This window comes from Portunus trituberculatus, chromosome 47 (genome assembly GCF_017591435.1).
Source record: "Portunus trituberculatus isolate SZX2019 chromosome 47, ASM1759143v1, whole genome shotgun sequence".
NCBI classification, from domain to species: domain Eukaryota; kingdom Metazoa; phylum Arthropoda; class Malacostraca; order Decapoda; family Portunidae; genus Portunus; species Portunus trituberculatus.
The window spans coordinates 33,491,144-33,505,153 of NC_059301.1; the positions used below are offsets into that span (position 1 = coordinate 33,491,144).

Genomic DNA, 14,010 nt, shown 5'->3' on the forward strand with positions numbered 1-14,010 from the left:
GAAAAATTTATTTGATATGATTTTTTTGATATACAATGATTGTCACGAAACAAATTAAAATCATATGTCGAGGTACCACTGTATCTTATGGGAAAAAATTGCTTCACAATTTGAATAAACGCCGATTCCACCGATGAAAAAACGCCATAACCCAATCGAATTGCGAGGATCCCCTGTATTATGCCTTCCGTTTCTGCTGGTCACCTTACTACATAATAGGTATAGATAGTTTAGAATCTGTAAAGAAAGTTGATTAGGATGATCTTTATCAGGAGAGATTGAATGCCATACAGGTAACTCGATTTACGTGATAGATGTGTTCCAAGAGGCATCGCGTATATAAAAATTCGCATAAAACAAACATGTAATTCTCATAAGAAACAATAGATAATAGGGGGGAATGCGGGATGTGGTCCAAAATACTCTGTTTATTTGGCTAAATTAACATGTTTTTATTATTTAGCATTCTAAATACTAGAAGTGTATTTAAAGTAAAAGGAAAAGCAAGAAATAGTAATAAGAGAAAGCAAAAATTAATAAGAGAAAACAACAAAACAAAGAATATGTAAACACAACACTCACTGCATCACTGCCTTTACCATTCACACCACAGTCAGTCACCATCTTCCTCTGAGCTTTTCCACTTTATCAACAATCCACTTATCAAAAATAACTCCACATGTTGAAGAAGATGAAGGACGTTTTGGAGCCATCTTGGTGAATTATAGGCAGATTGAAGAGATTCCATCTGTTCTCAGTGCTGGCAGACTGCAAATGAGGCACGAGAAGAACAGAACTCCCACCTATCGGCCTGCTGTGGAACTCTCTGGCGTGCAGTTTGAAATTGCATCTGGCGCTCATTTGAAAATGCGGTTGGGCCAAATCGCGTATAAGCAAACCGATCGCACAAATTAAATTAATTATAATATTTTTTCAGTCGCGTTATAACAAAAACGCGTAAATCAAACACACGTAAATCGAGTTACCTGTATATAGGACTTGGAAATGAATGAAAGGCTCAGCAGCAGAAATTTTAATCAACTTCTTGTAGCATGAGAATATCTTACAACTTTTATAAATAATTATAAGTTATACATTTTCAGATTGGGAAAAGATAGGCAACGACAAATAGGGATCTGAGTGGAAGAAATGTAAGAAGACTATAGATGCATAGAAAATTTCATAATATCAAGAGCAGACCAAATGAGTTTATAATTAAGGTTGGCAGATGGTAAATCTCAAATGTTCAGGTATTGCCTTGCTTAGACAAACTTATCTTTACAGTCATGTTATTTTATTATGTTTTGATGTTCTCAAAGGTAACTATTATTGCATTTTATTTGTTTTAGGATTACAGAGGAATCTTGGCTCTTGAATTCAGTTAAGTTTTTAATGCCATTCTAAATCGAAAATGTTAAAAACCAAAGCTAGTTTCCATATGGCAATTAATGTGAAATAGATTAATCCATTCCCCAGACATATGTCCACTCTGTCTTAACAGCTTCTAACAGAAGGTTCCACTGCTAAGATTGCTGCTTTACAAATCTCCAAGTCAGAAATTATTTACCCAGAAAGACTGTATTGGATGAACTTAGTGACACAAAACTCATCAAAAGACGCTGGTTAGATCCGGCAGGTGTTCTCTTTGTCACTGATCTAGTGAGGGAATCCTTACAGAGTGACAAAGTGGAGCAACTCTTTCATCACCAAAATGAAGGTGATCATAGTAATACTTAAACATCTTGTTGCTGGGAAAAGCTAATGGGAAAATGCAGTTGTGCAGTAGTGATAGCGTTGTGGGGTTCATAGAGAGAGAGAGAGAGAGAGAGAGAGAGACGGAGGTGGCTTGGGATTACTTCTGAGCACCAAAAGCTGTTTTTTGTACATTGAGGCTCTTTAACCCATACAGTGTTTAGTACGTACATATATGTATCTCCTTGAGAAGTGTTTAGTACATATATATACGATTTTTCTTTTAGAGCCTTTGTATGTGCATGAATTTTCTTTGTATTTATATATATATATATATATATATATATATATATATATATATATATATATATATATATATATATATATATACACATATATAAAAGATTTGTCACTAACAGTAACATTGAAGTTTATGACAAGTCATGAATGAATCTTTATAATATATACGTATATTTTTTATTCGCAATTATCATGGGCAGAATATTTCAGTAGGAATTGAAACATACTTAGGGCTTATTTTGTTTTTTCCTAATGCATGCGTCATCATGCATGTAATATCAAAGCAATAAAATGAAGCAGAGAGGGATAAAAAAATGTCTGTAAATAATATGACGCACTTGAGATGTGGGGTGTTGCCACATGCACATCCAACCATTTTCCTGAATTAACAATTTTCGTTTACCTATAGGTATTTGTGATGTAAAAAGGTATTTATTTATTGCACACATTATAAAGTTGTGGAATATGTATATAAAGTAAAGAATAAGAAAATATAAATATAAAATTCCACTTCCTTAGTCTGACATCATGAGCACTCAGAAGAGAAAGTATTCGATAGCAAGTATTGTATGGTAGCTACACTTCTGCTCATCACATTGGAATCATATATATACAGGTAACTCAATTTACACAATAGATGCGTTCCAAGAGGCATCGCGTATTTCAAAATTTGCGTAAAACAAACTTGTAATTCTCATAAGAAACAATAAATAATAGGAGAGATGCGAGATATGGTCCAAATCGTTATAAGCAAACCGATTGCGCAAATTTAATTAATTATAATATTTTTTCAGTCGTCTATTAACAAAAACACGTAAATTAAACACGTGTAAATCAAGAGTTACCTGTGTGTGTATATATATATATATATATATATATATATATATATATATATATATATATATATATATATATATATATATATATACAGTAAAGTCCCGGGTTACGTCGGTCTCGAGTTACGTCAAACTCGTAGTTACGTCAGTCCACTATAAGGCAATTTAAGATTAAAAAAATTGAAAATTTATAAATCGTAAAGTGCGGGATTTATTGTTATTGTTGGTGGTTGCCCGCCACACCGCCCGCCTCACACTTGAATACAATAACACCCTGCCTCAATTCCACCACACCATCGCTTGTCTGCTGATCCCTATTGCCCTTTCCTATTGCATTTTCTGCCCCGCTGCCCACGCTTCTACTCCCACCGCACTGCACTACACTCCCAGCTGTCCGCTCTGGGCGTCATAACATTCTACCTGCCCACCCTCCTGGCGGCCTCAGGCGTCCACCCCTCTCGGCAACATGCAGTCCTTCGCGTTCGTGGCCCTAATCAACAACAAAAACAAGCTTGTGTTTCATATTCCTACATAGTTGTAAATAATATAACAATATAACCTTTAACTTAACAGAATGACCATAAACAATGGTTGAAAACTCGATAATATGCTTTGAAATGTACGGAAACTCGAGTTACGTACAAAATCGACATACGGCATGTTTCAGGAACGTAACTCTGACATAAACCGAGACCTTACTGTATATATATATATATTCAGTAATACTCCGCTTAACGAACGTTCGTCTAACGAATTTCTGGTTTAACGTACTATATAAAGTTAGACCAAAAAGTCCGCATAACTTACAACCGCATCTGAATTTTCTGGGTTTGAATTTGCTGGGTGAGGAACCGAACGCGGTAGCTTCGCTGTGATTGGGTAACTCCCTGCCTCTGTCTCTAGCGCTCCTGGAGCTGGATCCAAGATTCTTTAACAACGTCACAGCAACATCCTGCCGCGAAATGGCATCCATGAACGCTTGGAGGGACGGTGACAAGGTTGCTTTCAGGTTACTCTGAGGTTGCTGGGAACACCATCTCTGGAGGTGGTGTTACTGTCTTATATATGCATTTATATTCACAAAACAATATTTCTATTAGCTTTTTACAAACCTTGCCCCCAATAAAGGATTGTTTTATAATGCATAAAGTGAAATCTTACATGGAATACCAAAAAATAAAGCAGAGATGAGATGAGCCACAGACAAAGCGGGAGACTCGCGGCCACTCGGCCACTTCTTCTTCTTGTGACCCTTTTGCTTACGTGTTACTTTCATCATGACGTTATGTTTTCACTCCTCTATTGCCTGCTATAATGGATATCATATCTTAGTATTCATATACGCTCATGCCATGAGGATAACCTTCACTCCGTGGCACTGAATGATAGTGAATTACTAATGAAATACCGCAATATTTTATTAATAATTCACTATCACTCAGTGCCACTGAGTTGAGGTTATCCTCATGGCATGAGCATATATGAATATAAGATATGATATCCATTATAGCAGGCAATAGAGGAGTAGAAACAAATATCATGGGGAAAGACAACACGCCAAGCTAAAAGGGTCACAAGAAGAAAAAGAAGCGGCCAAGTCCCCGCGAGTCTCCTGCTTCGTCTGTGGCTGATCTCTTCTATGCTTTATTTTTTGGTATTCCATGAATGATTTCACTTTATGCATTACAAAACAATCCTTTCTTGGGGAAAGGTTTGTAAAAAGCTAATAATGTTGTTTTGTGAATATAAATGCGAGAATGTGAAAGAATTTATACGTAGCTCCTCTAACTTCCAATGACTCATATGACATCATGAAAGTAGTGGTACACCGGTGGCCCAATATGCTGCCAAACGTATATAAAAAAATTTTTTTTTAAACCCATATGGTATGTTGGGGACCAGCCCAGAACGCATGCCCCCCATTTCCTTTATTTCCTATGGGAGAATTACGTCCACTTAACAAATTTTTGCTCTACGAACAGCTTTGACACCCCCTATCCTGTTCGTTAAGTGGAGTATTACTGTATATATATATATATATATATATATATATATATATATATATATATATATATATATATATATATATATATATATATATATATATATATATATATATATGTGTGTGTGTGTGTGTGTATATATATATATATGTGTGTGTGTGTATATATATATATATATATATATATATATATATATATATATATATATACGGTAAGGTCTCGGTTTACGTCAGAGTTACGTTCCTGATACATGACGTAAGTCGATTTTGTACGTAACTCGAGTTTCCGTACATTTCAAAGCATATTATGGAGTTTTCAACCAATCATTGTTTATGGTCATTCAGGTAAGTTAAAGGTTATATTGTTATATTATTTACAACTATGTAGGAATATGAAACACAAGCTTGTTTTTGTTGTTGATTAGGGCCACGAACGCGAAGGACTGCAGGTTGCAGAGAGGGGTGGACGCCTGAGGCCGCCAGAAGGGTGGGCAGGTCGAATGTTGTGACACCCAGGGTGAACAGCTGGGTGGGAGCGTAGTGCAGTGCGGTGGGAGTAGAAGCGTGGGCAGCGGGGCAGGAAATGCAATAGGAAAGGGCAATAGGGATCAGCAGACAGGCGCAGACGGTGCAAGTCAGCTGGGAGTGTCGTGTGGCCCAGGCGAAGGCTCCGGAGTTGTTATTGTTGTGATGGGTGTGCGAGCCCTCAAGGTCGTCAACCTCCCCGTTGTCATGGTAACGGGCTTCCCATTTTCTTCTTCCCTCCCTCACACACAGCTGCTGCTTCCCTTCTCATGTCTTTTAATTATGTCCTCTTATTCTTGTAGCGTAATGTTTTCCTTTTCTTAGCATCACTGCTGTCACTAAGAAGTTTTCTCTTTGGTGCCATTGAGCAAGATACTAAGAACTTGATTCAGTAAACGCAGATGTAGGATAACACTCTTGCCAGGGGCGATGGTGTGGTGGAACTGAGGCAGGGTGTTATTGTATTCAAGCGTGAGGGGGGTGTGGCGGGCAACCACCAACAATAACAATAAATCCCGCACTTTACGATTTATAAATTTTCAATTTTTTTAATCTTAAATTGTCTTATAGTGGACTGATGTAACTACGAGTTTGACGTAACTCGAGACCGACGTAACCCGAGACTTTACTGTATATATATATATATATATATATATATATATATATATATATATATATATATATATATATATATATATACACACATACATACATACATACATACACTCGACTCGAAACAACGAACAAATGCATGCACAACCCTGTTCGTAGATTGTCAAAAGTACGTAAAAGACTGTATAAAATGTACGTAAAATACTGTGTAATCATTAAGAAATCATTCAAGCAGTATTACAAAGCGTTAAGTACAACAAATAACCTGAAATAGATGACATGAACATGGTCAGTTTAATAAATATTAATAAACAATACAGAAAACGAAGTTCTCTCACACAGCTTCGCAACACTTGTTCCTTTTTTCTAATTTTCGTATTAGTTCAAGCTTAGCAGCCACTGGAAGTGCCTTTTGATTACGATTCACTGGTTTACTAGGTTTAGGAGGCATTTTGGATAGGTTAAACACTCGTGGGAAGGGTACAAATGCATAAAAAAATCCGTGGTAAGCACTGGACAATGTTCACTGTTGGTTGAAAGCGCACGGACTGAAGATTAAACATGGCGGCCAACAGCTGATGACGCTGATGACAATAATTTGCCGGGAACGGACAATCGCGCGCATTTTAATATTCGTCCGTAGATTAAACCGGACTCAGAATTTGTCCTTAGTTTCCAAATCCGTTGATGGGAGGTCCGTTGTTTCGAGTGTATGTATATATATATATATATATATATATATATATATATATATATATATATATATATATATATACAGGCAACCCCCATTTAACGAAGGTTCACACAACAAAAGTTTCGCTACAACGAAGGTTTCGTTTTACTACCATCTGCTCATTTAACGAACACCAAACACGCTTTAACGAAGTTTTATCCAGGTAATTTTTTTCAAATTTGAAAGCCCCACCGTATCATGCAAGCTGACAGGCTTTTGAATACACCAGCAACTGCTGGTACTAAGGCCTGCCTCAAGAGAAATCCTGGGACACCTGTAGAATAAAGATCAAGATCAAGCATCTCATGGACAACACAGGCGCTGCCGATACAAAGGCCTGACTCAGAAGAAATTCTGCATCACCTGTAGCATCAAGATCAAGATCACGCGCACCACTCACTCCCCAGTCATAACATAACAGTGTCACAAGCAGCTCATCTTCCCTAGTTCAACTTACCACCAAAACTCCCTGTAATGTGGCCTAACGTTCCTAAGAAAACCAGGAAGTGTCTTACTCTCGAAGTGAAGCTGGGTATTATTCACAGACAAGAGAGAGACCAGAAAACTAATAACATTGTTTGCTACCATCTTGACTCCATCTACTGTCTACTATTTTCAAGTCAGCAGACTCTATTAAGAATGCTAGTGAGACCACATCTTCCTTGAAAGCTAAAAGAACCACCTGAACTCGTGACTGTACAATGGATAAAATGGAAAGCCTTGTGGAAATGTGGTACATAAGTTTTGTATGCGGTACCAGGATGCGAACCTTGTTTACATTCCACAGGTTGCCAGTTAGTGTCTTTCCCGTTTCACTCTCCCTCCCTTTGTAAAGTTAAGATCATCAACATTATAAAGTTACGTACATACATACATTAGTGTACATTATAATGACTTAAACTACCTAAATGTTTAACTTCATAATTTTTACTTTCATTAAACCTTTTACTGTACTATGATGCACTCTCACTTTGCTTACTCTCAATGGAAGTTCAGATCAGGGGTTAAACTTGTTATAATCGGTTCGCTTAACGAAGTGTTTTTTAGGAACATAACCCCTTCGTTAAGCGGGGGTTGCCTGTATATATATATAGTAAAACCTCAGTTCACGACCATAATTCGTTCCTAAATTCTGTTCATCACCCGATTTGTTCGTCCCCTGAATCAATTTTTCCCATAAGAATGTATTGAAATACCATTAATCCGTTCCAGACCAAAAAAATGTTACTTTTGTCATAAAACCCATTCAAAATAGACCTTTAATGTATGCATGACATGAACGAAATAATTATAAAAAGCCTAAATTGTTTTACTTACCTAAATGCTATCAAAATGATAATAAAATGAATAAAAAAGAAAAGGTTATTTACTTAAGAGACTTGACGTTGATGGCATGATGGAATGGAGGAGAGGAGGATGAGGAGGAAGACAGACAAGACCCGAGAAGACAGTCATGAGAGAGAACTTTGGATGTGCTCAGCGTGCCAGAGCTACACAACAGTGTGTAGCATCACAATTCAGTGCCGCTATGCCCAGGAAAAACAGGAGAAAATCGTGGTGGCACGGAGATTATGTTATGTAATATTTTTCGTATGTTCGTGTTTCTATTTTCTTTTGAGCTTATGTTTTGTTTTGTTGTTGTGTGATAGCCGGGTTGGCTATCACACAAATGGCTTGCCGGCGGCGAGCCGTTTAACCGCGTTCGTCTCCCGAAATATCGTTCGTCCCCTGGGTCGATACATTGACAAAATTTTTGGTCATCTCCCGAATTGTTCATCCTTAGAGACATTCGTCAAGCGAGATTTTACTGTGTATATATATACGTATATATATATATATATATATATATATATATATATATATATATATATATATATATATATATATGTATATATATATATACATATACATATATATTTATATGATCTCTTCATGATTAAGTATTCTAGAGATAGCATTATTTAATCTTCCTGACAGATCTCATATTATTAGTGTGTAACTTCCTGGGTAGCTTCAATAAAAAATTAAAAAATACATACTCTATGCTAGGAAAGAGTTATAAAGCCTGTTGTGTAAACTTCTTTTCTAAAGATTAGGTGCTTTCCTCATTCACCGTAAAAGGTAATTCAATGATGGTGATCTTCATTTCTGTTCTAGCAGCCCACACATGGTTCGTGCTGGCCGTGAGCTGCGTCTTCTTGCTGATGCTTTTGCATGTACAGCTGAGAGACGAAAGGTGCGGCACATGGCAGAATCGGTGAACCTCAGTTGCATTGAGATGGATGACTTCTTTCATCTCTGTACTGAACTATTCTATGTAAGTATAGTTTTTTTTTTTTTTTTTTTTTTTTTTTTTTTTTTTGTGTGTGTGTGTGTGTGTGTGTGTGTGTAATTCACTGTTTGATCTGCTGCAGTCTTTGACGAGACAGCCAGACATTACCCTACGGAACGAGCTCAGAGCTCATTATTTCCGATCTTGGGATAGGTCTGAGACCAGGCACACACCACACACCGGGACAACAAGGTCACTACTCCTCGATTTACATCCCGTACCTACTCACTGCTAGGTGAACAGGGCTACACGTGAAAGGAGACACACTCAAATATCTCCACCCGGCCGGGGAATCGAACCCCGGTCATCTGGCTTGTGAAGCCAGTGCTCTAACCACTGAGCTACCGGGCCATGTGTGTGTGTGTGTGTTTATTTACCTAGTTGTATTTACCTAGTTGTAGTTTTACAGGGCCTGGGCTTTATGCTCGTGTGGCCCCGTCTCCATATCTACACTTATCCAATCTTACTTTAAAAGTATGCACACTCGTTGCAGACACTACTTCTTCATTTAAACTGTTCCACGTCTCAACACATCTTTGCGGGAAACTATATTTTTTAACATCTCTCAGACATCTTCCCTTTCTCAGCTTTTTACTATGCGATCTTGTGCTTCGAATGTCATATTCTTCTCTCCGGATCAGTTTTTCATTATCCACTTGGTCCATTCCATTGATCAATTTATAAACTTGTATCAGATCTCTCTCCCTTCTTTGTTCCAGGGTTGGTAGATCCATAGCCTTTAGTCTCTCCTCATATGTCATCCCTTCAAATTCTGGAACCATTCTTGTAGCCATTTTTGTAGTCTCTCCAACTTCCTTATGTGTTTCTTTTTATGAGGGGACCACACTACTCCTGCATATTCCAATCTGGGTCTTATTATAGTACTTATCAATTTCTTCATCATATCTTTGTCCATATAGTGAAATTCTATTCCAATATTCCTTAGCAAATTATATGTTTCTCTAAAAATTCTATCAATATGGCTTACCGGTTGTTTTTTTTCTTCCATCGTCACTCCTAAGTCCTTTTCCTTTTTTACTTTTTTCCAGTTCTACTCCATCTCCCATCTTATAGATTCCCACGGGTTGTCTTTCACTCTTTCCCATTTCCATGACATGGCTTTTGTTCACATTGAATTCCATTTCCCACTTTTTACTCCATTCCCAGATCTTATTTAGGTCTTCCTGCAGTATTTCACAATCCTCTATTTGCTTTATAACTCTGCACAGTTTTGTATCATCTGCAAACAGATTTATGTAGCTGTTCACTCCTTCTGGCATGTCGTTGATATAAATGAGGAAAAGTATTAGTGCCAATACTGACCCCTGTGGCACTCTGCTTTCTACTGCTCTCCACTTGGACTTTAGATCTTTAACTACCGTCCTTATTTCTCTCCCCCCAAATAATTTTCTATCCATCTCGATGTGCTTCCTTTTAAGCCACCCTTCTCCTCTAACTTCCATAGTAATCTTGCGTGTGGCACTTTGTCAAATCCCTTTTTTAAATCCAAATAGATACAATCAACCCATCCCTCTCTCTGTTGTACTCTATCAACTATTCTAGAACAGAAACTCAATAAATTAGTTACACACGACCGTCTTTTTCTAAAACCAAATTGGCTCTTTGATATCAATTTGTTGTCTTCAAGGAACTTGATCCATTGTTTCTTTATTATTCTTTCACACATCTTGCATATTACACTAGTTAGTGATACTGATCTGTAATTAAGTTGATCGACAACCTACGTTGTAGATGCCAGATTCACCAGCTGACCTAATATTCAACATTGAACTTGGTATACTAGGAAAAAAATTCTTGTGCTATATCTATTTTACCAAAACAACTAATTAGATATTAGGAACACTTTTAGCCACCATTACCCAGCAAAGATTGTGAACTGAAGAAAAATGCTAAATATGAGGTGAAATTTAGCTTAGGTTGGGGACAAATTATAATTTCTTATTTATTTCGTCAAATTCATTGGATTACAGTGTCACTTGTTATTTTCTACAAGTAAACACCACAAACAGTGAAATAGATTTTAAATAAACATACTTTCCTTATATGACAAACTACACTGTTACTGTACGGAAGAGAAGATCGTTTATAGCACAATAACAAACATGGATGAGCTGGTGAAGGCCCATGACACCAGTCTATGAAGTGTTTTGAACAAATCGCATGGTCTTTGGTTGCTCTCTATCTGGGGCCTCGTTTACATCTAGTCTCCCACAGTCTTCTGCGGGCTGCGTCCTTCTTCCTTGGGAATACAGTCCATCCTTTCACTCCTTGGTTCTTCTTGCGTGATATAGAGGTGCAGTCAGCTACAGCACATTTTTGTATAAACAGGCATATTCACTTGTAGTCGCAGTGAGTCACTCGGAAGCAGCCTTGTTTTTCCTGCCTTTGTTGATATCAGATCAGATGTGGAGGATCAGACATGTTCTCTGATTTTGGTCAGTCTTTTTGGCCTAGCACGGATTCGGCCCTATGATATCCCTTTTTCTGCAAGTAGTACTGACGCTATACTTTTTGCACCTTTTATGTAAAATCCTTAGCCTTTTTGGAAGCTAGGAAAAAAGTGTATCAAGTGAGTTATACAGCAAGAGAGTAGAAAAAATTGTGAGAATGCTTTCAGGGGCAATGCTAGTCTTTACCTTCTGGTTGCTGTTTTAAAGCATGTACATCAGTACTTCTCACAGATCCTAGTAGTATAACAACTTAACTTTGATGTTTTTAATAATCACAGTACAGTGCATCGATGTGTATTGCGAGAGGCATTTTAGAAATGTGAGACTCTGGAGAAGGTTTACTCCCAGACCGAGTCTTGAATTAAAGCAGCTGGTGACCGTATGGCAACTATAGGTTGTCGATCAACTGCTCTTATACATGGGAACCACCTCAGCTCTTTTCCATTCTACTGGTACTGTTCCATTTTCTATTGAGCATTTTATGATGTATATAGGACTTGCTAGTTCTTCCCTACATTCTTTCAGTATTCTGCCTGAGACTTCATCCGATCCCATTGCCTTCTCTTCATCCAGTTCCTTCATTAACTCTTTTATTTCAAGCTTGGTTACTTTAATCTCTTTCATATAGACTGTCTCTCTATTACCCTGTGGCCTTTCAAATTTGGATTCCTTAGTAAAGACCTCCTGGAATTTATTATTTAATAGTTCTGCCATAGTTTTTGGGTCTTCCACCATCCCATTCTCTCCTTTTAACCTTTCTATTGTTTCTTTTTGCCTAATTTTTCCATTTATGAATCTGTAGAACAATTTTGGGTGGTCCTTACATTTTTCGACAATGTCCTTTTCAAAGTTCTTTTCCTCTTCCTTCCTCACCTTAACATATCATTTCTCGCTGCCTTGAAGTTTTCTTTATTTACTGGATTTCTATTTCTCCACCTTTTCCATGCGCCATCTCTTTTCTCCTTTGCCCTTGCACACCTTGCATTAAACCAATCTTTCTTTCCTTCTTCTTTAGGTCTATATTCCGGGACATATTCCCTGACTCCTGTTTTGTATATTTCCAAAAATAAGTTATACTTCTCTTGCATCGTCTCTGAGTTTTCCATCTCCTCCCAGTTTACGTTTTTAAAATAGTTCTTGAGATTCTCGATATCAGCCTTTCTGTAATTTAATCGGTCTCCTTTGTATGAATCGTCTCCATCTTCCTTTCCCTCTTCTATATCCATTTCTAATATTACATGGTCACTCTTTTCCCAATGGGCACTTATGTCTTATATCATCATTCATTTGTATACCCCTTGTAAAAACTAGGTCCAATCTTGCCGGCTCATCGTCTCCTCTGAATCTTGTGCATTCCTTTACTCTCTGGTCCATCATATTGTCTATCATTAGGTTCAGGAATCTTTCTCCCCAGGCTTCTTCCCCCATACCACTTTCTTAATTTTCCCAGTCCACTTCTTTACAGTTGAAATCTACTAATATCACTTTTCTCTTTTCTTTAACAATTCTCGTTAGACTCCTTATTGTGTCATCTATCATGTCTTTATATTCTTGATTGGTCCATGAATTTGTTTTTGGTGGCACATATGTTACAATGATTGTTAAGTCTTTTTTATTAATATGCATCTTAACATACAGTACTTCTGCTTTTCCTTCCCCACATTCCACTTGGTTTATCACTATCTCCTTCCTTAACATTATCATGACTCCTCCTCCTCCTTTACCCCCTCTGTATCTTCTCCATACATTATACCTATTATCCAAGTCTATTTTGATTGCCTCATTTAGTTTTGTTTCAGCCAGGCATACAATATCCGGATTTTCTTTCTTTATGTAATCTCTTAATTCTAATTTACTTGATAAAATCCTGTCTATGTTCGTATACATCATTTTTAGTCTCTTGTCTTTATCATTTTTAGTTAAACTTTTTCCACTTTTTTATCTTCCTTCTCGTGTATATACCATTTCCTTATTCTGTCTCCTAGAATTCTCCAAAAAAATGCCTTTTTTTCCTCTTCTGACCTTTCATTATTTATTTCCCTTACTGCAGCTGCCAGTTCATTGTATCTCTTCCTTTCTTCCTCATTTCTATTTTTCATTATATAGATATCCTTGCAGCCTTCTGTTTCTCTAAGTTTTGTTGTTCTATATAATATTTCTTCTGTTGCTGCTTGTGATTTTAGTAGTAGTATTTTAATTGGTCTCGTTTTTCCTTCTTGATATGGTCCCATTCTGTTTATTTCTTCTTCTTCCTCTTCTAATTTTTGCCTATCTTCGTCGTTTAGATTTTTTAGTAGGTCTTTGACTTATTTCATTTCTTCTTTTTCTATTCTTGGTCTATATTTTGAATTTTTTTCTTTTATTCCAAATATGATTACACTCTTCTTTTTTTCTGCAATTTCTCTAACTAGATTTTCTTTTGTCTTGAGGACTCCTATCATTTTGTTTTTCATATTTTCTTCTTTTTCTTTTAGTTGTTCTTGAATCACCTCCTGAAAATCAGCCTT

At 36.9% G+C, this 14,010-nt stretch overlaps 1 protein-coding gene across 6 annotated transcripts in view; it reads left to right on the top strand.

The window, feature by feature from the left end:
* The window catches only part of LOC123498113, a 40,702-nt gene that overhangs the window by 11,065 nt on the left and 15,627 nt on the right, over positions 1–14,010 (top strand). For 4 of the 6 annotated variants that reach the window (XM_045245266.1, XM_045245270.1, XM_045245265.1 and 1 more), the window contains one exon: positions 8,858–9,017. In XM_045245266.1, coding sequence (XP_045101201.1) covers positions 8,858–9,017 — 160 coding nt within the window. The remainder of the gene's footprint in view (positions 1–8,857; positions 9,018–14,010) is intronic. The other 2 variants (XM_045245269.1, XM_045245268.1) reach the window with 1 other exon arrangement.